This window comes from Cladophialophora carrionii (assembly GCF_000365165.1).
Source record: "Cladophialophora carrionii CBS 160.54 unplaced genomic scaffold supercont1.2, whole genome shotgun sequence".
NCBI lineage: Eukaryota > Fungi > Ascomycota > Eurotiomycetes > Chaetothyriales > Herpotrichiellaceae > Cladophialophora > Cladophialophora carrionii.
In genome coordinates, this window is record NW_008481827.1 from 2,148,753 (window position 1) to 2,172,394 (window position 23,642).

General features: G+C 54.3%; 7 protein-coding genes across 7 annotated transcripts; 5 read left to right on the forward strand and 2 right to left on the reverse strand.

The window, feature by feature from the left end:
* Positions 1 to 1,020: 1,020 nt before the first annotated feature.
* On the forward strand, positions 1,021 to 8,448 carry G647_02851 (uncharacterized protein; the record flags this gene model as incomplete). Its single annotated transcript, XM_008727197.1, has 3 exons — positions 1,021 to 1,113; positions 1,172 to 1,203; positions 1,278 to 8,448. 3 exons carry the CDS (start codon positions 1,021 to 1,023, stop codon positions 8,446 to 8,448), a joined length of 7,296 nt encoding a protein of 2,431 aa, XP_008725419.1.
* A 1,315-nt stretch (positions 8,449 to 9,763) lies between these two features.
* On the forward strand, positions 9,764 to 11,929 carry G647_02852 (uncharacterized protein; the record flags this gene model as incomplete). Its single annotated transcript, XM_008727198.1, has 2 exons — positions 9,764 to 10,036; positions 10,088 to 11,929. The coding sequence occupies 2 exons, from the start codon at positions 9,764 to 9,766 to the stop codon at positions 11,927 to 11,929; spliced, it is 2,115 nt and encodes a 704-aa protein (XP_008725420.1).
* A 1,297-nt stretch (positions 11,930 to 13,226) lies between these two features.
* Positions 13,227 to 14,240, reverse strand: G647_02853 (uncharacterized protein; the record flags this gene model as incomplete). Its single annotated transcript, XM_008727199.1, has 1 exon — positions 13,227 to 14,240. The coding sequence occupies one exon, from the start codon at positions 14,238 to 14,240 to the stop codon at positions 13,227 to 13,229; it is 1,014 nt and encodes a 337-aa protein (XP_008725421.1).
* A 939-nt stretch (positions 14,241 to 15,179) lies between these two features.
* G647_02854 (uncharacterized protein) lies at positions 15,180 to 17,238 on the forward strand (the record flags this gene model as incomplete). Its single annotated transcript, XM_008727200.1, has 4 exons — positions 15,180 to 15,389; positions 15,448 to 15,655; positions 15,704 to 15,735; positions 15,790 to 17,238. 4 exons carry the CDS (start codon positions 15,180 to 15,182, stop codon positions 17,236 to 17,238), a joined length of 1,899 nt encoding a protein of 632 aa, XP_008725422.1.
* A 1,424-nt stretch (positions 17,239 to 18,662) lies between these two features.
* Positions 18,663 to 19,265, forward strand: G647_02855 (uncharacterized protein; the record flags this gene model as incomplete). The annotated part of the gene is made up of 2 exons (XM_008727201.1): positions 18,663 to 18,745; positions 18,806 to 19,265. 2 exons carry the CDS (start codon positions 18,663 to 18,665, stop codon positions 19,263 to 19,265), a joined length of 543 nt encoding a protein of 180 aa, XP_008725423.1.
* A 701-nt stretch (positions 19,266 to 19,966) lies between these two features.
* G647_02856 (uncharacterized protein) lies at positions 19,967 to 21,100 on the forward strand (the record flags this gene model as incomplete). The annotated part of the gene is made up of 2 exons (XM_008727202.1): positions 19,967 to 20,879; positions 20,925 to 21,100. 2 exons carry the CDS (start codon positions 19,967 to 19,969, stop codon positions 21,098 to 21,100), a joined length of 1,089 nt encoding a protein of 362 aa, XP_008725424.1.
* A 924-nt stretch (positions 21,101 to 22,024) lies between these two features.
* Positions 22,025 to 22,645, reverse strand: G647_02857 (uncharacterized protein; the record flags this gene model as incomplete). Its single annotated transcript, XM_008727203.1, has 1 exon — positions 22,025 to 22,645. The coding sequence occupies one exon, from the start codon at positions 22,643 to 22,645 to the stop codon at positions 22,025 to 22,027; it is 621 nt and encodes a 206-aa protein (XP_008725425.1).
* Positions 22,646 to 23,642: the final 997 nt, after the last annotated feature.

Genomic DNA, 23,642 nt, shown 5'->3' on the forward strand with positions numbered 1-23,642 from the left:
ACTAGTTTGGTTGGCGCAGCCAAGCACGCCGTGCTGACTGTGGTGCATATCAGTTGCGGACTTTCATGGCAAATCAAGCTGAGCTACGGGATACAACGAATATCAATCTCTTACAATCGAGAGTAAGGACGTCGAGGGAGCAACTGTGCTATGGGTCGCTCTCTACCGAGCACTCGTACGTGGGCCGTCCGCTGTCCGATGTTGGGAGTGTGTATCGTAGTGGTATCAGTAATTAATAGCATGAGCTGTCCTGGCTGTCGGTAGTCCTGTACGGAGAAGTACCTAGGTACGGAGTGACTCGTACGCGTCTACTGTATGACTGTGCCCCCGATCAAAAGTTGCCGACCCCGCCTAATTGGAGCCTGGACTAGTAAGTCCGCTTCCCGCTCTCCCGCGGTCGGCACCACAAGGTCTGCCGGTAGAGCATGAAGGTGATCTGAGGCCTGGAAAATGATGTGGTTGGCGGCGGGACTTTCGCTTTTGGCTTACCCCTTAGGTGCCCCTCCCGGGCTGGAGCACTGCTCATCTATTGCTGAATATAGGAAGACGACACCAACCGTGCGTAACAGACCTGCAGTGATTTTCACGATCTTCTTGGGTGAGGAGATTTGGCATGTTCGCAGTTTCCGTAGAAGAGTGGTGTGACGCCCGCCTATCCGACCTGCGCGCACCAGTGTGTGGCTGCTGACCGAAACTCGTCCCCAAGACGCCCACTTGATCTGGCAGCTGCTTGAAATGCTTAATCATCAGACCGAACCACATGCAGTCAAATCCTCGTTCGAGAACATCCAGACACTCCCGGCGTGCATTTCCATCGCGTCTGGCACTTCTGCCGCACCTTTCCTTTCTCTCCGCTCTCTTTCAGAACGCACCTCGCTGTCGCAGTAAGGTTGAACTGCGTTCGCCGTTACAGTTGCCGTCACTGTTGGCAGATCTGGGTGCCTCCACTTGAGAGTCCAGACCACAAATCAGCGTCCGAAAATGACATGACCACCCACGTCAGTGCCGCAGCCCGAGAAAATGGAAGACATCCTGGGCGAAGACCTGCCCATCGCGCCCGCGAGACTGTTTGAGCGGCTCTCACAAGTACCGAATTATACCTGGGATCGCTCGGTATGGCGGCCTCGAATTCACACACTGACACGCCCGAGCTGATTTGATTTCTCTCCAGTTTGTGCCGTTTCACACGAGCTACGACCATTGGTAAGTGCGAAAGGGACATAGTCTGGATCCGGAAGTCTCGCAATCCAGCAACTGATGAGTCGTTGTCCGAATAGGCATATCTATGGCATCCTCCATAATCCCGAAGTCATCAATCCTCGCGAATCGGCCAGTACCTTGACCAGCTTTTCCCTCCTGTCCAACGGGTCGACCAAAAGCTCTCCGAAACTCGATCCTCATCGTCCGTCGCTGCGCCACCATCACTGGAGCAGTATTAGCGGTACTTCCGACAGTGACAATCTATCGTCCAAAGGCGGAGACCCGGACCCAATATGGATGCCCGTGGTGGCCCGTATCAGCACACATGTGCTGCGACTGGAGAGGGAGTTCTACTACAACCAGGCTGTGGTCAAAGAGGCTGATCCGGAATGCGAACATACTATCCGACCGATAGAGATCTTCAAGCTGCCCAGCACCCCAGGCGACACCCGCCCTATCGTTGTCTGCGTCTATGAAGCGCCTGGGAAGAACTATCTACGAGAGATCTTGGACATGGGCCCGGCCTTTTATGGCCTCAACAATCGCTTGGAACACAAGATAGGTCTGTCAGATGGCACTCCGGGAGAGCAGATCCCGTTGCAAGCATTTCTCGATTTCGCCGTCGGCGCGGCAGAAACACTCGAGCTCTTGCATCACGGCGCCAAAACCGTACATGGCGAGGTTCGATCGGATACTTTCCACTGGAACCGCGAAACTGGCGCTGTCAAGCTGGCCAACGGCGGAAACGGACCGCGAGCATTCGAAAACCTACTATCTAGCGAGGGTTGGGCTAGCATGAGCAGGGAAATTGGAGTCAAGAACAAGCTGCATTTCATTGCTCCAGAGCAGACTGGCCGATTGCCAGCCGAACCTGACAGTCGCACCGACATCTACAGTCTTGGAGTCCTCTTCTGGACACTTCTCACCGGACAACCCGCCTTTGATGCCGAAACTCCCATTGATATTGTCCAGCGAGTTCTCACTCATCGGCTCCCCATGGTGACATCGATCCGCATGGATATTCCGGACGCCATTTCCCACATTATTGCCAAGATGACTCACAAGCAGATGGATGAACGATATCATTCGATGAGCGGTCTGAAATACGACCTCTTGCAGATTCAGAAGTTCTTGGGTGAAGGCGATCAGGAGAAGATCAAGAATTACAAGGTTGGGCAACGAGATGTTTCGTCCTTCTTTATTCTCCCTACCAAACTATTTGGTCGGCACGCTGAGACTGAACGCATCACCAAGATAATTGACAGGGCTCATAAACGGCAGAGCTCTTCGGCATCGCGGCCGAGTCCCTCACAGCATGGGCTCCTGAGCGGCTCCAATTCCTCTATTTCCGATAGCCGGGTGGATGGCCCTGAAGAAGGAGCGCCTTCCGACGACTCGAGCTCATTCGGTTTTCGGGAATCCCGAAGCAACTCCACGACGATTGGATTGGACAGTACATATCCTCCAGGCTACGGTAACAAGGCCAACCTTTTTGGAAAGCGTGCACGAGCAATAGCCGATCCGAGAATTACTCCTCTGGACGTCTTGTCTGATCGGGATAGCACTTTTTCTGGCGGCCTGCAGCCACCAACTGATTCCTTGCCAGGGATGATGACACGAAGGAGGAACAGCCACAAGTACAAGCGGAGGTCGAAGACGGAGGTTATAATCATTGTTGGGCCGCCTGGAGTAGGCAAAACTGCTCTGATCAAAGCTGTGCAGCCCGCAATTCGCCGCCATGGATACTTCGCCCTTGGGAGATTCGATAGAGCTCGACCTTCTCCGTTTGAGCCACTGATGAAGGTTATGGCGAGCCTCTTTCGACAAATTTTCTCCGAAAAGGACGTCAATTCCCCCTATCATGAGCATCTTCGAGCCCACGTTGCTCCATTCTGGCCAGTATTACACACAATGTTGGATTTACCAGCCACCTTACTCGACGTGACGGTACTCTCGAAGAAGCTTCTAGTCAAAACAGATACAGCAAACCAGAGCATCAACACGGAGGTCCCTACGATCGAAACTGGGACTAAGCCAACCGTGAGCCCATCCGCTACCCATGGTACTTGGGATGCCAACGATTTCCTCCGTGGCCCAGCGAATACCAAGTCCATCCGGCTCATCAACACGTACATGGACGTGCTCCGCACCATCTGCACAGGGAAGTTGATCTGTCTCTGCTTAGATGACCTGCAGTATGCAGACGGCGAATCGGTCGACCTGCTAATGCATATCATAAAAGCCAAGGTTCCCGTGGTGCTCATGTTGTCGAGCAGAGTCGACGATGACGGCGTTCCCGAATCAATCGCCAAGCTTCTCGACCTCGATTCGAGCAACAAGATAGAGTTGGCTAATCTGCGCGAGAAGCACGTGTTCGAGTATGTTGCAGCAACAATGTCTCAATCAGTAGACACGATCCTTCCTTTGGGTGCCGTTGTTTACGCCAAGTCAGAAGGCAATCCATTCCTCTTCAAGGATATTTTGCAAACGTGCTATCAACGCAACTGTTTATGGTACGATTGGAGAGCATCCGGTTGGCAATTTGACCTGGACAAGATTTTCGACGAGTTTAGTGGTGAGGGATGCACCGACAATGGCTATCTGACAAGACGACTGCAAGACTTACCGCCCGCTGCAAGGTCCATTCTGGCCTGGGCTTCCTTGATCGGCTCCACCTTCTCATTCAAGTTGATCCAGTCTATTATGGCCGGTGACTTCTTCTACAGCAGCGGAAGGGACCAGGCGCACGATGCAACATGCCCTAAACGAGCCAAGTTATTCAGTCTTTCCGAAACCGACTGCGTTAATGGTCTTCAGCAATTGGTCAACATGTACATTGTCACACCTGGCGAGACCGATGACGAGTTCCGATTTGCGCATGCGCGGTACCTCAAAGCAGCGAACGAAATGCGGGAATGTCAAAACACGACTAAGATGCATTTCATCATAGTGCAGGCTATGATGGGCTATCTCAGTCAATGCAAGTACAACTTATACCCTCTAGCACGTCACATCTGTCTATCGGCCCAGATCGTCAAAGAACGGGTTCCGACTCGGATGCGCTACCGAGACGTTCTCTGGCGCGGAGCTCAGAAGGCCGTTGAGGCTGGCGCCAAAACAACGGCTCTTCGGTACTACAAGACTGCTCTTGACCTGCTTCAAGACGACAAATGGGATACAGATAACCCTGATGTGTTCTACGACGAAACTCTACAGCTTCACGTTAATACCGCTGAAATCATGTATCTTGAGGGGGACAAGGAAGGAGCCCTCGAGCTCTTGAATGAGACGTTCACTCACGCGAGGTGTTCGGCAGATAAGACGAGATCTTTTATCCTAAAAGGGCGCGTGCTTGCCGCTCAAGGAAAGTTTCTGGACGCATTTGCAGCTCAGCGAGAATGTCTAGCAGAGCTCGGGCTTGTTCTAACACAGCCGACTTGGGACGAATGCGATATCGAGTTCAAGAAACTAGAGTTTCGGGTACGGCAACTCGATAAGGAGGCACTTCTTACAGCTCCGTTGAGCGAAGACAAGAACGTGATTGCACTCGGAACGGTGCTTAGTGAAGCCCTGGGTGCGCTCTACTGGTCCGACGCTCTGCTCTGGTATCAACTCGTCATCGCGTACGTCAACGCGCTCCTTGACCGTGGCATCTTTGTCCAGGCTGGAGTCGGCTTTGGAATGCTTGGTGCTGCTGCGATTGGGCGCTTCAAAGACATCGACTTGGGCTTATCCTATGGCGACCTCGCACAAGAGTTCTTCACCGTGTTCGACGATGCGTGGAGTCGAGGCAGAGGCTGGACGCTATACACTCTCTTCATTGGCCATTTCCAGACCCCGGTGCGCAATTTGCTTCCTATTTTGGACAGCGCACTCGAATACTCCTTGTCATCCGGAGATAGGTTTGTCAGCATTCTCAACATTGGTGTCATGGCCATCTCAAGATTCTGGGCTGGACAGGATCTTGCCGAGGTCGAGGCTTTCTGCACTTACGGTCCTGAAGAATTTGATAACTGGGAGAGAGATCGGCGCGGCGGAACGCTGCTCACAATTACTAGACAGGTTTCGCGGGCACTTCAGGGGAAGACCATCGCCGCGGATGCCAGGACCCTCCTAGACGATGAAGATCACCAGACCGAGAAGTGGATGGCAGAATGCGATATCTACGCGGCTAATGCACAACGTCCTCGCGACATCTTCGACGCCATGTCCCTTGTAGCTTACCATCTACTCGGTTACCACGAATATGTCGTTGAGAAAGGTCGACAGTTGGTTGCCACGACTCTCGATGAGCTTTGGTCAAATCGGCCTTCTTGCGCTACTCGCTTTTATCTAGGCTTGTCGTTGGTGGCAGTTGCGAAAGAGAAGCCCGAAGAAGAGCGGGGCCCATATATCGAAGAGGCTAAGAAGATGAAGAACTTCATCGATGACTGGGGGAGTGTCAACGATGTCAACTACTTCGCCTGGTCCCGGATGTTGGAAGCTGCCATCTCGGACGTCACCCGAGAGTACTACAACGTCATTTCCAATATCGAGATGGCCATTGATCACTGTCAAGTACATGGCTTCGCGTTGGAAGAGGCTCTCGCAGTGGAGATGCAAGCAGAGTTTCTGCTTGCGCGAGGCGCTAAGAGGGCGGGAAAAGTCATGATACAAGAAGCCATTGGTGCTTGGAATCGGATCAACGCTGCCGGTAAAGCTCGCCATCTTCAGGACAAGCACGAGTGGTTAATCAAGACTGCCACTACTTCAAGGACAATGGACGCCGCCACCCAGACGCAGGACTTGCACTCTTTGGCTGTGGCTGAAGACCCTTCCCTTCAGAACAAGCGCGAATACACAAAGCAATGGGTGCAACCCAAGCCGGGCGCTGCAACGCAGACACAGCAGGACGTTCCTGGTCTTGGACTCGACATTCTGGATCTGACGTCTATCCTCGAATTTTCGCGGGTAATCAGTTCAGAACTTCAGATCAACAACTTGCTCTCCAAGATGATATCGGTCATCCTCGAATCTGTCGGCGGTCAGGCCGAGTTCTGCGCCATCGTGATAGACTCTGAGGACCAAGGCTGGTGTGTCGCAGCGAGTGCTGACCACGAAACAGGCGTCAAGACATATCCCGATGGCATTCCGTTCTCGGAGGTTGACGATCAAGCCGCCCAACAAATCACACATTATCTGCTGCGCACAAAGGAAACGGTCTTTGTGCACAATGTGCTCGAGGACGACCGATTCTCTAACGTGGGCGACGCGTACCTGGCCAGAAACCCGCACGGACGCTCGATCATTGCCATCCCTATAATACAGGCTGATCATTTGATGGGTGTGATCCACCTGGAAGGACGACCAAACGCCTTCACACAACGTAACATGATCGTCCTCAACCTCCTCACAAACCAGGTTGCTATCTCACTGGGCAATGCACTCTTGTACAGAAAGGTCCGGAAAGTGAGTGCATCAAACGCCAGCATGGTCGAGTCGCAAAAGCGCGCGCTTGTAGCTGCCCGGGAAGCAGAAGCCAAGGCCAAGAAAGCGGAAGCGGAGGCGATGCACAATGTCAAGCTGAAAGAAGAGGCCGCCCGGGCCAAGTCCATCTTCCTTGCTAATGTCAGCCACGAACTTCGAACACCGTTGAACGGCGTGATTGGCATGTCGGAACTCCTCAAAGGGACCCCTTTAAGCAAAGACCAGGAACAATATGCCGACAGCATCCGTGTTTGTGCCGATACCTTGTTGACCGTTATCAACGATATTCTAGACTTCTCCAAGCTCGAGGCCGGCAAGATGCAGATGTTCACGGTACCTCTAAACTTGAAGGAGACCATCACCGAGGTGGTACGGGCACTGGCCTACACCAATCAAGAGCACGGCCTGAAGACGATCGAAGATTTGCAGATCGACGACAACTTGGTTTTGGGCGACCCAGTCCGACTCCATCAAATCTTTATGAATCTTCTGAGCAATGCGTACAAGTTCACGCCGCAAGGCTCGGTCACAGTGCGCGCTCGCAAAAACGCCGAGACACGAGACCGGGTCAAGATCACTTGCTCTGTCGCAGACACGGGGATTGGCATCACTCAGGAGCAGCTGACACGACTCTTCCAGCCGTTTTCGCAGGCTGATTCATCCACGGCTCGTTCCTACGGTGGCAGCGGTCTCGGCCTCAGCATCTGCAAGGCGATGATCGAGAACGTGCTTGGTGGGAAGATATGGATAGAGTCCACGCCTGGGGTGGGGACGACGGTGTCGTTCACCCTGACCTTCCACAAGGCGCCCAAGAATAGTAGCGTTGTGAACGACATGCAAATCTCTGCGAAGGATCCAGACCCGATGGCAAATTGGTCCCAGGCGGCGAGTCCTGAAACGGAGCACAAGACGTACAGTTTCTGCGACCTGAGCAAAGTTCCTCGCGAAGAACTACGTGTCTGCATTGCCGAAGACAACCACATCAACCGGAAGATTGCCATCTCCTTTGTCAAAAAGCTTGGCTTCAAATGCGAGGCGTATGAAGATGGCAAGCAAGCATACGACGCTTTAAAGGCCGAGAGCAAAGAGGGCCGGCCGTTCCACCTCGTGCTCATGGATGTCCAGATGCCAGTGTTGGACGGGTATGAAGCGACGAAAGCAATCAGAGCCGACCCGGATCCCAACGTCAATCGTGTTTTGATCATTGCCATGACGGCTTCTGCAATTCGAGGCGACCGGGAAAAGTGCTTGGAGGCAGGCATGAATGACTATCTTGCCAAGCCTGTCCGCCAAACAGCATTGAAAACCATGTTGGATGACTACATCAAGAACAGTAAGGGGGTTACCGAAGCCGCGGACAAGAAAGGCAACTCCCCCGCGGTCCCGGGCGATAGTGTTGACGGCCTCACCGACGCCGGCGACAAACCACCGGAGCTTGCCCCTAATGGTACTCCGACAACCAGTCCGACGGAAAACCCGAAAATCCGACGTCCGTTCAAGCGCGTCATGAAGAAAGTCGAAGCTGATATTGCTGAAGTGAGTGAAGATGCGAACCGCAAGCTTAAAGGCGCAGCAGCCGAACAAGATGCGAGCCATGGTCCGAGTCCCCCAAGTGGCAAGAGAGCGACGGATGAGTTGGGCAAGATTAGTTCGGACCACGTTATGCCCAAGGCAGTGCTAGACCTTAGCACCAACGGCATCAATGGTCACGCAAGCGGCGATCAGAACGGAATGCCCCTACCTTTGAAAGAGAAGTCGGGAAATATGGATAGGGCGGAATAGGAGGGCTCTTGAGGATTTAAAAGGGAAAGGTCGCCTTTGGACGGATCAACGGGATGAACGACATGAATGCATGGCGCATGGTGTTATGAATATAGACGCAGAGCTTTTCACCATTCGGGCCATATGCTCCCAGTGCATAAGGGACAGTATGGAACAGGGCCAACTCATGATGGAGCTGTGGAGCGAATGGTCCAGGGGGAACGGCTGCAAAAGGGATATCTTGTCCTGTGATGCATATATTATGCCAATGCATCTGTTTACCAGTGCTGTAGATGGGTTTCTGTCCACCCCGCCACAACGGGCAAGGGTTGCGCCCACAAGCAATGGCACATGCTTACCCATTTGTCCCGAAGCAGACACATCACAGCAGATCTCTCCACCTCCATCAAGGGGCAGACTGGCCATTCTCCCATTGTTGTCAGGACCTGCCCGAACGAGTTGGACGAGTGGAGGACAGCGACGCCGCGGTTCCAACCCGTAACCGCCAACCGATCGGCCCAAAATAGACTAGTACTTGAGCCAAGCCCGATATTAAATCCGGACCAATCAAGCTAGCCGCACAGGAGACTCGGCAGCCAATGAGAATTCACCCTGTACTCGGCTGCAAACTGATGTCAAACCGAAGCAATCTGCCTCGACACGCGCGAGGAGCGACTCGCACCGCGAAGATTGTTTTGACCTGTCACTGCAGATGTGGGGTTTCGATGGACACAGCCTCGATTGCGGATGAGCAGGCTCTGGCTTCCGACGACAATGGCCGATCGCTTGCATGCGGCCGGCCCCGCTCAGTCCAAGACAGAACTCCTGACTTACGCCTCGACAGCGCCGACTAGCTCGATTGGCTGTTGTCGACAGTCCAGTTCGGTTTCAGCCTTGCCTACAACGAGCTCGCGTTGCTCCAATCTTGGTTATTCGAGGCCACGAGAGGCTCTCAATTCACTCCACAGCTACCACACCGCGGCCGGTGGTTGCGCGCGCCAGAGTGGTCGGCTTCAGAATGTCTTGTCTTGAGACCCGCCGTGGGAGGGACGCTTGGGTAACATCTCCCGTGCTGACCTACCTCCATCAACGGAGGGAGAGGACTTTCGGGTTGACGCTGGACGTCCATCGATACAAAAGGCCTGGGACCTCCTCGAGCATCCATCACTTCCATCCTTCCATCCCCCAGCTCTTCTCCCCCTGTGCTTTGAATTTCGTTTCCTGTTTCATACAGTCTTTCGTTGTCCACACTCGCTATATCAAAAGTCAATCGTTTGCAGCATAGCCTGGTCGCTCGCTCATTTCTCTCTTTGTTTTCCCATCATTTTCGCTCACCATGAGGTCTGCATTCACTGCCGGTCTCGTGGCATCTGCCTGGGTCGTTCAGCAGGCTGTCGCAACAGGCTGGGGCGACTCTCCGGGCTTCCCGAGCGTCTCGAATACCAACAACAACTGCTCAGCTGACCAGCAGAACGGCTTTGACTGGTCGGGCCTCCCAACAGGAGGCTTCAACAGCTATGGTGGATTTGGCTTCGGAGGGTTCTCTTGCCAGGACTCCTTCAAGTCAGACGGCAGGAAGAGATCGATCAAGACCCGCAGTGACTTTCAGGTGAGTGGAAAAGTGTGTTGCCACCTGAAGCCTCTCCTAACTTCCTGCTAGTCGAAGTGCATCCAAGGCAAAGTGGGCAAATCATCGAGCAGTAGCCCTAGCTTCTCGTGTGCCCAAGATGAGAGGTTCTCTATCACACATATGCAAGTCTCTGTCTCTTTCGATACCGAGCTGGACTTCATCTTCGCCATGCCTGATGGCTCGAGCTGCAAACATACCGCGTCCTGCAGCGCCAAGGGCACGACCGTGGAGAACACCCAGTGCGGTGGTGCTCGATCGGTGACATTCCAGATGCCTCCCAGCAGTAACAAGGATGGCTGCGATATCGGTATCCATTCCATCGGCTTTGATTGCAACTCTCCACCAACGTCCTCCTCGACAACTACGCGCCCAGCCACTTCCACGACGACGCCAGTGACCACAACGAGCTCGGTAGTCACGACTACGACGCCCAAGACTGAGGGCACGACCACTACGCTGAAATCTGAGAGTACGACTACTACGCCGAAAACCGAGGAGACAACCACTACGCCTAAGTCTGAGGGCACAACTACGACGCCCACGTCTGAGGGCACAACTACGACGCCCACGTCTGAGGGCACAACTACCACGCCAAAGGCCGACACCACCTCGACCACCGAAAGCAGCCCAGTCACAAGCAGCAGCCCTGCGACTACAACTTCTCCGGTACCTCAGACGACCACGACAACCCCTGCTGTGGACACTCCTGGCACGTCTACCACCACCAAACCTGGCGAGACTCCCAGCACGTCTACCACCACCAAACCTGGCGAGACTCCTAGCACGTCCACCACCAAGCCCGGCGAAACTCCCAGCACGTCCACAACAAAGCCAGGCGACACTCCCAGCTCCTCCACCACCACAACTTCTCCATTTGGCCAACCTCCAAGCTCCTCCTCGACCACACCACCCACACCGCCTTCCTCATCCTCTTCAGCTCCGCCAGCCGGTCCTCCCCCATCGCAGCCAACTTCGCCGTGCCCACCTCTGCTCCCATCATGCCTAAACACCTGGTTGAGCACCCTTCCCTCCTGCGCCTCTAACTCCGACACCAAATGTTTCTGTCCGTCCCCCGCCTTCATCGCCAGCGTCCAATCATGTGTCTCCGCCTGGGGTTCCTCCGAAGATGAGATCACCGCCGCACTCAGCTACCTGGCCGGCATATGCGCAGACTTTGTGCCCCAAAACCCGGGCATTTGCACTGGTGTCCCCAGCACTATCACGTTGGTCCCTGCGCCGCCGACGACCGAGACACAAGTGAGCACCGTCACCGCGACAGGGACAGTCACAGCTACAGCGACGATCACGAACGGCGCAGGCCGAGGACCCAGACCCGACATTCCGGGCTCGGGCTCAGGCAACGGTATCAGCCCGCCGGCTCCGACGCCTCCTGTCGCCATCCCCGTGACGACCGTGACCTTTACGCAGACCCTGAGCGGTAGCACATTCACCACCGCCGTGACTGTCCCGCAGGTCACCTTTGTCACCGTGGAGCCTACCGCTCCCGGCAGCAACGCAGGCCCCACCCCCGAAATTGGCCTGATTCCCATGCCCACGGCAAACCCGACGCCTGGTTCTGGTTCTGCATCCGGATCTGGTTCTGGCAGTGGGTCCGGGTCCGGGTCCGGGTCTGGCGCAGGTAACGGTTCCTCCTCCGGTGGATCCGGCGGCAACGGCAATGGTGCCGAGGGTGGTGCGTCCGCAACCACCGCTGCCATCGCGGCCACAAGCTTCGCCCCAGCAGCGACGGGTACAAGCACAAGCACAAGCACGGGCGTCACGCCCGACATCTTCACCGGCGCAGCGAGCAGGCAGAGCGTCGCGTGGGGTGTGTTCGCCGGCGTGATTGCTGGTGTGGCGTTTATGGTTTGAGATATCGCGCTCGATCGCTCGACCCACGCGAACGAGTCCCCAAAAAAAAGTGATTGCTGCATATGTGCTTTGTGAAATGGGTTTTGGATCTGGAAAGGCAAAAGATGGAGCGCCCACAGAGTACAGAGTACAGAGTCCAGAGTACAGGGTACAGAATACAGGGTACTAAGTAATAGTTAGTAGTGTATGGTTATTTTGCATTTCGCATGCGTATTTGCTTGTCTGGGTATCTGGCTTTTTCGATATCTGACTGGGCACCTGGGCTTTTCGGGAATATACGTACACATAGGTAGGGCGCACGGCACGGCACGGCATAGCATGGCATGGTATATCACATTGTAACATAGCATAGCATGGCATGGGATACTAGTAGCATACGATACGAGGACGGTATCACACAGACTACGAAGCACAGCATCTACATTCATATTTATATCTACATTTTCCTTTCCGTGTTCCGGTGTGCGGTATCGATGAATGTCACGCACGACATGGCATGGGTCAGGCCAGACTGGCGAGTCGGCACCCACTGGCGTAGTGGACTGGCATTCATATGGTTTCCTCCTTCTCCTTCCAATCCAAACTTGCGTCATTCCAGAGATGTGTAATTCAACGGCTGGCGTGCTGCCTAGCCTGGCTGTCCGTGGAGACTCAAACTTCGCTGGATACTGCGGATCCAGCGGGTGGCCTTGTTTGGCAGCCTTCTCGAGGTATGTACGTGACTTGACATGGTCGCTCGTCGTGATGAGAGCAGGCATGGCCAGGAGCGGTGCGCGCGTCACACCAGATGCAGATGCAGATGCAGATGCATTCGCACGCATGAGATGAAGCCATATAAGCGGAGAACGTCGAGCTGGGGGAGAGACAGGCTTAATTTGTCGACTTGTACGGAGCATGTACCCGCGACTGGCCTTAAAAACCCTCCTCTCCGAGCTGCGCTCGTCTTCCCTCTCTTCCGGCTTCAGTGTCGTCACCACCATGAGGGACAGTAAAGATACGATCACTGACCTGTGCAGGGTTCCATTTGCCTGGCTGGTGAGGTTCTGCGGTCCGGGGATGATGAACACGGTTTATTTGCCGTGATCGAGGAGGGCTATTCTGTTCCATAGGACGTGTAGAATAGGTAACACCACGTCCTAACACAGCCTCTTCTGTGTCGGTCTTGGATTGCAATGCGAGAGGAAGGCCTGGCCGGCGATGATGCCATGAGACGTAGCTCGTCATATGAGTTGACACTTCGAAAAATGAGAGGCCGACTTCATTGCAGTAACGAAGGGCGAAGAATTCTGCGAGCATCTCACAACACCCCCTCAATATCCAATTCGCTTAAGAATTTGTCGGTCTGAGCTTTGGCCCTCTGTTCAGCGATCAGCCGGCGCCGCTCTTCGATCTCTTTCCGCCTTTGCTCTTTCTTCTCTTCCCTCTCTTTGCGGATTCTCTCGGTTTCGAGTCTTTCCTTCTCCAGGGCCTCCATCTCCCGCTTACGTTCTTCTGCGTCCTTGCTGAAATTGTAGAAGCCAGTGCCTTTGGACCTGACTTCTGCATTCGCATCGTAATGTGCTTCGGGAGGCGGGGTAGCTGATTTGTCTCGCTTCTTCGCAAGTTCCGCCATGCGGTCGGCAATGATTTGGTCCGGGTTGAATGCCTGATGTTGAATAGCGTCTCCATAGATAACATTGGCGGGCATTGAAGGCTTTGCGGCTAGCCGTTCCTCTTCCTCGGCCGCGTTTGCTTGTATTCTTTTCCTCCTCTCTTCCCGTTCAGCTTCGGCTTTTGTCCCTTTCCGTAGTCGACCAAACTCGTCCAAGTATTCCACAGTTTCGTCGTCCTCTTCTGCGCCCTCTTCATCGGAGTCTGCGCTATCAGAGTTATGTGCTCCTCCACTTGCTTGAGTCTCAGCCCATTTACGGTCAAAGTCGACCAGGCCCCGATCGTCGTGATCACCCCTCCCAATGTATTCACCACGCTTCATAGCGTTGTAGATCCGCACTTTGTCCTCCATCTTCCTTTTGGATCTGCGCAACTCGGCGTCCTCGACGGAGCCGATGTCGGCTTTGGTTTGGTGGTGTTGCTGGCCATCTTCAAGGTCGGCGGCGGACCGTTTCTTGACATTTTTATTGTGAGCAGTAAAGATATCGGACTTGTCCCTGGACGGGCGCGGTCGGGCTGTGCCACTTTTGGCTTTGACCGAGGATGAACTGGAGATCAGTGACGCGAGGTTGGTAGAGAACGCGAGGGACGTGGATGAGGAAATCTCTTTGGCTTTGGTCTTAGAGGACTGCCTCACGCCATAGAGGTGGCTGTCAGCCATGGCACCTACCGTCTTTTGGAGTAGGCCTCGGGCTTCAACTTCAATGGCGCTGAGGCTACAACCGCATGGAGTCAAGGTCGCAGCGAGCCGTGGAAGAAGTTGCAGGGGGCTCGAGGGGAAATGAGGCTGAGAAATACCGGGTACGGTACAGTACAGGCAATCACATCCGAGGCTCGATTGCTCCTCCGTATTCATTCCTTGCAAATCTCGCCTAATCAATTAGAATATCGCCGGCGGTTGATCTGCCTTTCTTGTCAATTCTTGATTACACGACACTCAAGGCATCCCTCGGCGTTTCTACATCCCAGCTATGCTATGCTGCTTTTGGCATCCACTCGCTAAGCTTCATGTCGTCATCGAGTGCCGCTCTGGGCATGGGCCAGACTGCTATTCTTCGTCTGGTGTCGCTCGGAGGGTCGGATATGCGAGTATTTTTGTGGAGTCGATTGGGGCAGACCGTCCAGAGACGTGACTGAAAACAATCGAATAGTACCGACAGCCTCCATCGTCTTGTCTCCTGTTCGTTTTCCCCTCTGTTTGTTACAAAGCCACGCACAATTTCGTCCTTGATATGAAGTGGAGCCAGCTGCACCGGTGAGCGATTAAAAACGAGGGAATGGCCCACACTCTGGAAGAGCTCGAGAAGGCCGCGAGACGGCGAAGAGAGAAGCCTCAACTATCATGCAATCTTTGCAGAAAGCGAAAGTGAATGTTACCACTTGAGTACGAAGGGTATCAAAGGCTCACCTCTGGCGACATAGACTGAAATGCGACCGATGCCAACCCTGCCACAACTGCTCCCGTCGTGGACTGGCCGACTCCTGCACATTCCCAGAGTCGAACATTCCCAGGCCAGCAAACTCGAACAGTCCGACCCAGTATGCTCCTCCGAACGTCAGAGACCGTGTCAGACAGCTCGAGTCCCAAGTTGACTTTCTCATGGGCGCCTTGAAGCAGGCAAATCCAGCTACTACGCTGGACGACGCCATGTCTGGCTCTCAAACCGCAGGACCTTCGTCTGAAAACGATGAAGAGGGCGCCAGCTACGAAGAACTGGCTTTGGATCCCGACTCGGCTGGTTACATTCAGTTATCCCACTCGCAGACAACCTACGTTGGGGGTGGCCATTGGATGTCGATTTTGAGAAACGTACGGCTTTACTGACTCGAATGCTCGGTTTCAATAGCTGACCGATCGTCCTGCTCAGATACCAGAATTGGCCGACGTTTTCGGTAGCGATTTCCGCCTCCTAGACAAGGATGCCGATATGTCTGCAGAGGGAGAAGATGATGAACTCGACCTCATGGGATACCATGAGAGGGTAGACCGGCAACATATTCTTAACGCACTTCCTCCCAAAGACTTCGCAGACAGCCTGGTGGCGGTATGCTTTACAAATACAAACAATGAAGCAAGTACGTCAGTGCAACTTCAGGCGACCAGGAAGAGGCTGATCAAAATAGTGATTGTACATCCGCCCACCTTTCGCAAAGAGGTAAGGAATCTGTCAGCGCACAATGGTGTGAAACGTACACTAACGATATCGCAGTACGAGCGTTTCTGGGCAGATCCGACTTCGACCCCTATCATATGGGTTGGGCTGCTATTCGCTCTTATGTGTCTCGCTGTGCAATACCAGCAATACTCTCCAGAAGAAGCACGACGGCTGCAGGTTATCGAGTCGGATCCGGAAAATCTCGTTCGACTCTATCGCACAAGGACCATTCAATGCCTCATTTTGGGGAAGTACAGTAACGCGCCGCCTTATGCGGTCGAAACCATCTTACTCTACCTCTTAATGGAGACACTGGGTCGCCAAAGTACGCAAAACCTTGATGGGCCCTTGATACAGTGGGGCAACCTCGTTCGGATCGCATTCAAAGCCGGCTACCACAGAGACGGCTCCAATTTTCCTGGTATTTCATGTTTTCAGGCGGAAAGACGGCGAAGAGTCTGGGCAATTCTGGTGGGATGGGATCTATATTTGTCGATGCAATTTGCCTTGCCCTCGATGATCAATCTGTCACTGTGCGATACCAAAGAACCCAGAAACCTTGGAGACGAAGACCTCTATGAGCATATGGTGGAATTGCCGCCTCCAAGAGCGAACTCGGCACATACACTCCCTCAATTTCACGTCGCCAAGAATCAACTGCTCGAGATCTTTGGTAGAATCAATGACTTGACGACGTCGGTCAAATCTTCACCTTCGTACACCGAAATTCTCAAACTGGACGCCACCCTTACGAATACATATGAATCGATCATCTCCGTGTGGCAACCTCAACACCAACCACAAGACTCGATGTCGACTTCTTCGCGAGCTGCTCCCTTTATCAGCGTGGCTTACACATTCCTCGCTTTCAGCTACTACAGAGCCCGGATCGCCTTGCATCGCAAGTACATCGCTCCCGGGCGAAAGCACAAGCAATTCACCTATTCGCGCAAGGTCGGAATTGAAGCCGCTCTGACCATCTTGCAACATCAATGGGTCTTGTATCTGGAAACTCGAGTAGGTGGTCAACTATGCCGTCACGGCTGGAAGTTCCTGGTCCTTCTCATTCAGGACTTCTTATATGCAACAGCCATTCTCTGTGCGGAGCTTGCGGAAGAAATATCCCCTACCGATCTGGGATGGGCCCCGGCTTCGGAGGATGTTGGCAATGCCAGTAACCAAATGCGCGACCGGGTCTTCCACGCGTTGAGCAGTGCGTACATTGTGTGGCTCCAGTCCAAGGAGTCCGAGTCATCACGCGAAGTGAAGCTCGTCGTTGCCTCCCTGAAGCACTTACTCAGCAGAGCCCAAGAGGCAGGGGTTGGGCAGACGACGATGATAGCGCCGACAGCGCCAGCAGTTCTACCCAAACCCAGCGCGGATGCATATGCGGTTGAGTCAGGAAGCACACTTGCTGGGCAAGCGCCGTCTCTGTCTGCTTCGGCAGCAGCAACGCCCCAGAGCGATGGGATCTATTGGGGAATCGGGCATTTTCCCATTTGAGGGAGGGCCAAATATATAAGAGCCGTGCGATATGAGAGCGTATTCAATCGATACCATGATTCCTGGCTTTGCCGACTGTTCTGTGCTCTACTCCCACCTCGATCTTTTCCCCCCATGCCATCCTGTAGCAAGTCCCCTTCTTGCCCCCCTAGACCTGTGGCAATCTCCCTGATTCCTACTCCCATGCAAGAGGGCGCTTCCGGCCGTTCCTCCACCTTCTGGGCGTTACCAGCTACGCCGCCGGTTGTCGGGATAATAAGGGCACCAGAACTCATGCTGCTCTCGGGTTTCCAGCACGCGGCGAGCGTGTCCTTCGCGGGTGAGACATGCGCCGCACTCTTCCTCGGTCTTGGATCCAACTTCAGAGAAACTGGAGAATATCCCGATGCAAACACCGGCGCCGATAACCACGACGGGGATCAAGATCAGTGGGCCCATGCCTGGAGTATGTAGGCCTGGGACACGCTTCGCTGCGACCCCCTCAGCACCGGTACCACGTGTTGCATGTCTGTCCTACTTACCTAAATGAGCAGGAGAAACCTGCCTCTCCTCCCGACCAGGTCGGACGTCCGCCTGGCAGATTTCGAACCGGAGAAGACCTTTCACACCGATTTGGTTGCGGAGTGAAAGCACGAGGTTAACGAAGACGAGGAAACTCAAAAGAAGGCTGCGTGACCGCGTCATGGACCCCGCCAGCTGTCAGAATTGCGGCCATTGTGAGTGGCCAGTGTTGCCGTGCATTCAAACTATCAGCCATTCAGAGCATCGCAGTAAGGAAAGTGTGACAGGATTGTAGGTTCTAGGCTTTCCAGCTCGGTTTGTACCATTTGCGCGCTCACCCTGTGCCCCAGACTTTCGTCGAGGCCGACCGCAGCCGTCGTGATAGATTCAAGGAAGGCGCCGGTTTGTCCCTTGGCAAGATTTTGGAGCGCAGAGGGCGGAGATCTGTGAAGAACTAAGGTCATCCTCCTCTGCTTGCGTCGGCGTAGCAGCATAGGCTGTGTTGGCTGGATAGCTGAATCGTTGGATGCTTGGGATTCTGGAACTGCCACAGTGAGCACGATTTGCCGAAGAGCCGGTCCAGCCGACCGCATTAGGCTCTACACAATACTCGTACTGCGAACGCGTACGCAGTACGGAGGAGTGGACCGCCGGAGGAGCTTGGATCAGCTGTGATCAACGCCGGCGTTTCGGCAATCTTATCCGAAGCTTCCAGATGGACCGCGGGAGCTCCCTGCTATGACGTAGTCCGTACATAATGCACTCACCCAGATTCCAGCTGTGGTCTGATGACATTGTACGATTTCACAGAAAACTAAAACTACTTATATCCCAGCTGTTCTTCATACAGATCGATCGACGAACCTCGTAGTGAGAAGTTGACCGACCACGACTAGACCACAAGTCCTCGAGACGATACCGCCATGTCCGCGGAAGCATTCGCCGCGCTGCGGAAAACGCAGGGCGAGGAGCTCGCAAAGCTCGCAGAGGAGCACTTCAAGCATGAGTGAGTCAAGAGCACTACTACCCTCTCCTGGCTCTAGGCTCATCCATGTACGTCGCTTAGCCTCCGAGAAGAAGACCGTGACCTCGTCAAGAGCGCGGCCACCAAGGCCTCGACACACGCCCTCATCGGCTCCTTGGCTGGCCTTGCACTGGGCGGCTACCTTGCCTTCCGGATACGAGCGAACCGCAACGCCATGTATCAGGCCTTCCGCGCGGCCGAGAAGCCCACGCACATCCGATTCGCGAGTGGTCGAGAAGAAGCGATCCCGGATATCACACCGCTGTTGAAGCCGACAGGCTTGGGCGATGTCATGACATACACGTTCTTCAGCATTGCCGGGGTGTTTCTGGGTGGTGAGACGGGCCTGCTGACGGGGACGTGGTCGGCCAAGAGAACAATCACTTCGGATCCGGACCGAAGGGAGCGGATTGAAAAGGCCTTCAGGTCGTTTCGGGCGGATGTGTTGAGGAAGCAGCTGGACGAGCTGGAGTCGGGGAGGAAGGAAAGTATCTGGTCGTAGGAGTCAATGGAAGCCGGTCACCGCGTTAAGAAAGAAGAGGCTCTCGGTAATGCTGCTGTCTATACGATGAGCTTGTGGCTTCTGGCTTCTCCCACAGACCTCGACTTCTCGCTTCTGCTACGAACACTCAGGGACGGAAATTAGCACAATCGGATCAAGACATGCTCGAGCCTTGATGGACAGGGCTCAAAAGAATGCTGTCTAGCAACCCGTCATGGAAGAGCGGGTACGCCCGTAGTTACTGAGTTGGTCATCGAAGACCCGAGATCCCATTGATATTGAGAAGCCTGAAGGCCAAGAGATTGGCTATTACGGAGGTAATGCTACCGGACTGGAATCTACTCAATCCTTCGTCCTCAGTACGTATTGATTCCCAGCCGCAGAAATCTGAGATCCCTTGCCTGAATCAAGACGTCTTCCTACAACTCAGTGACTTTGACAACTCTCCGCTCTTCGTTCGTTGTTTGAGCCGTTGCGGAGTGAATCGAAATGCCGTTATGGCTCTCTGTAAGAGTGTCATAACACGCCACCGGCTGCCTACTGCTCTGGGCGCCCTTTCTTCGACCTTGGTCTTCTGAACATACCTGCTATTCTTGCCACAAGAAAACTCTTCGTCTCGCAGATCTTGTTCCCTCATCATCGGCTCCAACGCAGTCTCATAGTTTTTTCACACATCCCAGATCATCTCCACCACCGGCGCCATGACATTTAGCTCTTCAACTCCAGCCTTAGACACGGTCACCGACCTCGACCCCAACGGAGACCTTCTTCTCAAAATCGGGAAGAAGGAGGCTCCGGAGAAGACTAGGCAGCTGCGGATATCTACCTCGATCATGACGCTCGTGTCCCCATTTTTCAAAGCCATGCTGAGAGGCGGCTTCCAGGAAGGTCAGTTGTCGCTAAGCGAGACGAATCCACCAAGTTTGGAGCTCGACGTGGACGATGTTGAGGCAATGACAACACTCTGCCGGATCGTCCATCACGATAAAGCCGCCCAAGTACCTGTACATCTTGAACACATTGTCAGGGTGGCGACTCTCAGCGACATGTACGGCTGCCAAACCGCCACTGCGAGTTGGTTCCATTCTCAATTGCTTCTGAGGCCGCCACCGACCGTCCCAACATTCGGAGGGGACATTGCCCGCGTCATTCGAGCAGCCTATCTCTTTGACGTCCCTGGGGTGTTCTATGAGTTCACAAAGGCAGCATTACAGTACCTGTCACTGGCAAAGTCTGGAGAAGCCTTCGTGGAAGGACTGGGTGACGCGTTGCCAGAGGGCTTCGTCGACGCAATCAAGGCAGCACAGACGGCGCGCCTGCAGGTGGTCCGGCGCGAATGCACGGATCTGGTGTGCAAGTTTCTTCCTCCGCCATCTTATGGCCCCAGCATGACGCTTCCCGACGGCACTACAGTGAATGTCCCATATGTCTGTAAGCTCCAGTCATATCGACAAGTCAAGTACATAGGCGCCGTGCATGTCAGTGGACTCTGGAATCAGTCTGGGAACGGTGGGCAGTCCCTTGATGGTATACCTGTCAAGGCGGCCATCGAGCTGCTTCTTCAGACTGCCAAGATGGTCAAGGATGATGAGTGGAGCTGTGGAGACTCGTACTGTAGGTCCTGCAAGCTAGATTATGCCTGTATGGTTGAAGAGACAGCTAGGGAGCTGCTGGAAAAGACTCACGGATTTTGCTTGCCTTGCGTCAGGGCTGAAGGACAGAATTTCGCTCGAGTCGCTGGCGTCAAATGTGGTGTCCACGAGTTACATCTCGACACTGCTCTTTCTGCCATCACGGGGACCATGGAACAAAAACCGAGGCAACTACAATCTTAAGCCAAACAAACAGTCTTGTGTGCTGAGGTCTAGGAAGGCCTGAGATCGATGACTGGCTTGGAGATCAGTCCGGTTTTTACAGACCCGTGGCAAGCGGCAACTGCGCACCGCGTGCAAGATCTTGAATATAGACGTCTGTGGAGGTCAGGCCGAGTGATCTGCAAGATTCATTACAGTATCGTCCACTATTGGACACGAGACAGATTCACAAGAAGACCCTTCCAGTACTAGTTGTATGGGTGTTTCAGATGCGTTTGCGGCTTTGCTCGGGGCCCTTGAATGAAGACCTGCTCACGGCTTTACCAGCCATACCTCCAATACCTTCGTTACCGGACAGTCTGACCGTCAACACGGTGATGAAGTAAACACTCCTTGTACCCGGTCCAGGTGATGCTGCTCCAAGGAAGGCATATGTCCAATTCAATGGAAGGACAAGGTCAAAAGGAGAGACCTGCCTTGAAGAGGGCAGTCAGGCTGCGGCGGCATCCGAGTTGCTGACTCGGAGTCCGGTACAAGGAGGATCGCGACTCTGATGATTTTCGCATGGTGGAGGAGTGCCAGTGCCGAGTGAAAACGCTCGATTGATATCTCGGTGCCGACGACGTAGCCGCCATGGGTGGTCCTGTGGTTATGGGCAATTGGCTGCCGCGTTTAGAGCGCAACGTGATCCACACAATGCCCGAGTATAAAAGTCACGATGGTCGTTGGCTCTGCGTATGATTCGGAGCGAGCTTGTCATTTGGCAGGCGACCCGCGCGTACGAGTCCCTTCACATGGGACCGCCATGTTCGTAGCTTGTAGCCGAACCCTGGATGCCGTTCGGGAACGCCATCTGCTCTGGCAGGAATCTCGTCGCCAGTCCGTCTCTCCGTCGGTCGGTCTGACGGTTGTCAAATGTTTGCAGCCCCTTGATCTTGTACACCTTCAAATATATCCGCTAGTTTTTGCAAAGTGCACACCCGCCGCGAAGTAAAACAACTTCCCGGCAATCATGAAATCGTCCCGCGCGGCCCAGCCCAGCAAGCGCTCGTACAGCTCGCTCAACGGCACCATCACCCGTTCGATCAGCTCGCCGTCATCAAGCTTCTGCTCCGGCATGATATCGTCCGCCTCCCTCCCACTCAATCGCACCTCCATCATGACCAGCTTGAGCGTCGCGTTCGTGAGCCCCGGATCGCTCGCGACCGCGGGACTCGAGTCCAGGATCCTCCCCTCGTAGCCCGTCTCCTCCTTCATCTCTCTGATCGCGGCCTCTTCGGGTGTCTCGTTCTCATCGATCAGCCCCGCGGGCCATTCGACCGTGTACTTCCCCACGGGGGGTCGATACTGGATGACCAGTAGGGTCGCCGGGGGTTTTGACGGGTGCACGAAGATATTTCCCATGGCTACGGCGTCGACGCCGGACTTGGAGGTCGTCTTGCGGACGGCGATCTCCCAGGAGCGAGGGGTGCCTTTTTGGTCGACGAATTCGACTTTCTTGAGCGCCACCCATTTCGCTTCCGACGTGGGGAGGTCCGATATCGAGAGGATTCGAGGGTCTGGCATTGTCTTCGATTTCGATATACAGTAGCTGCGTAGATGGGGCTCAGTGCGGGGTTCTGTGTACTGTGTGCTTGTATAATGTGTACTCTGAATGCTGATATTTTAAATGAGGCACGGTTGTGGTGGAGAGAGCGCTACACAGTACGAGTCACTTGTGAGCGAGTGTCGAAAAGTGAGTGATCTTCAGTTGAACAACCGACGTCGTGGAGAAGTCCGCGCCATCATTGTGTCGAGGTACCTACGAGTAGGAATACGAGGTACGAGCGTGTACTCCGATGACGTCGAGACGTGCCAAGGCGAGACGACTGACTTCCTCATTGACAGCCTTGTCACCGACAAGGCTGCGACTACAATGCAACGCCAGCGGTGGAAGTCGCTCGCTCCGCTCTAGGACATCGTACACATGACAGTGACTCGAAGTCTCCTCACTTCGAAATGACCTTTACAGAAGCTCTCGATCAGCTGTCATATGCAGGTCAGATCAAGAAAAGTCGAGCGGCTGAGCTGCTTCTACGAGATACCGCGGGTGGGCGGGATTACTGTACTCGGGATACTGCGTGCATTCACGCATGCGTTCCGGTCACGAGACCGGGGAGCTCCTCCGAGCGTTGCGTCCGATATCAGTCCTCCGTCGGATTCTGAGAATAGCCGTATCGGTTGCCTTGTACTGTGCACGTCCTTCTGGAAGCCGGGCCGGGGCCGTTCGCGGCAGACTATCCGTCACGGTAGGTAGGTATACGGGGACCAAAGTCGAATCAAATTCCGCCCGCGCCCACCTCGGCATAAAGTTCTTAGCGGAGAAGGCAAATAAATAGGCAGCTACACTAATGTTAACCTACAAAGTCCTGAGCATTCCGTTAAGTATATCGAGGTTAGTCTGGGCGAAACTTGGTCTCGACCTTGGTCCCGATATGTGTACCGAAGGACGGAATAACTGTAGCGTGCTCTGCCCGATGGAGGCCCCATTTCTTGAAGCTGCACTTCCTCCGCGCTCCGTATT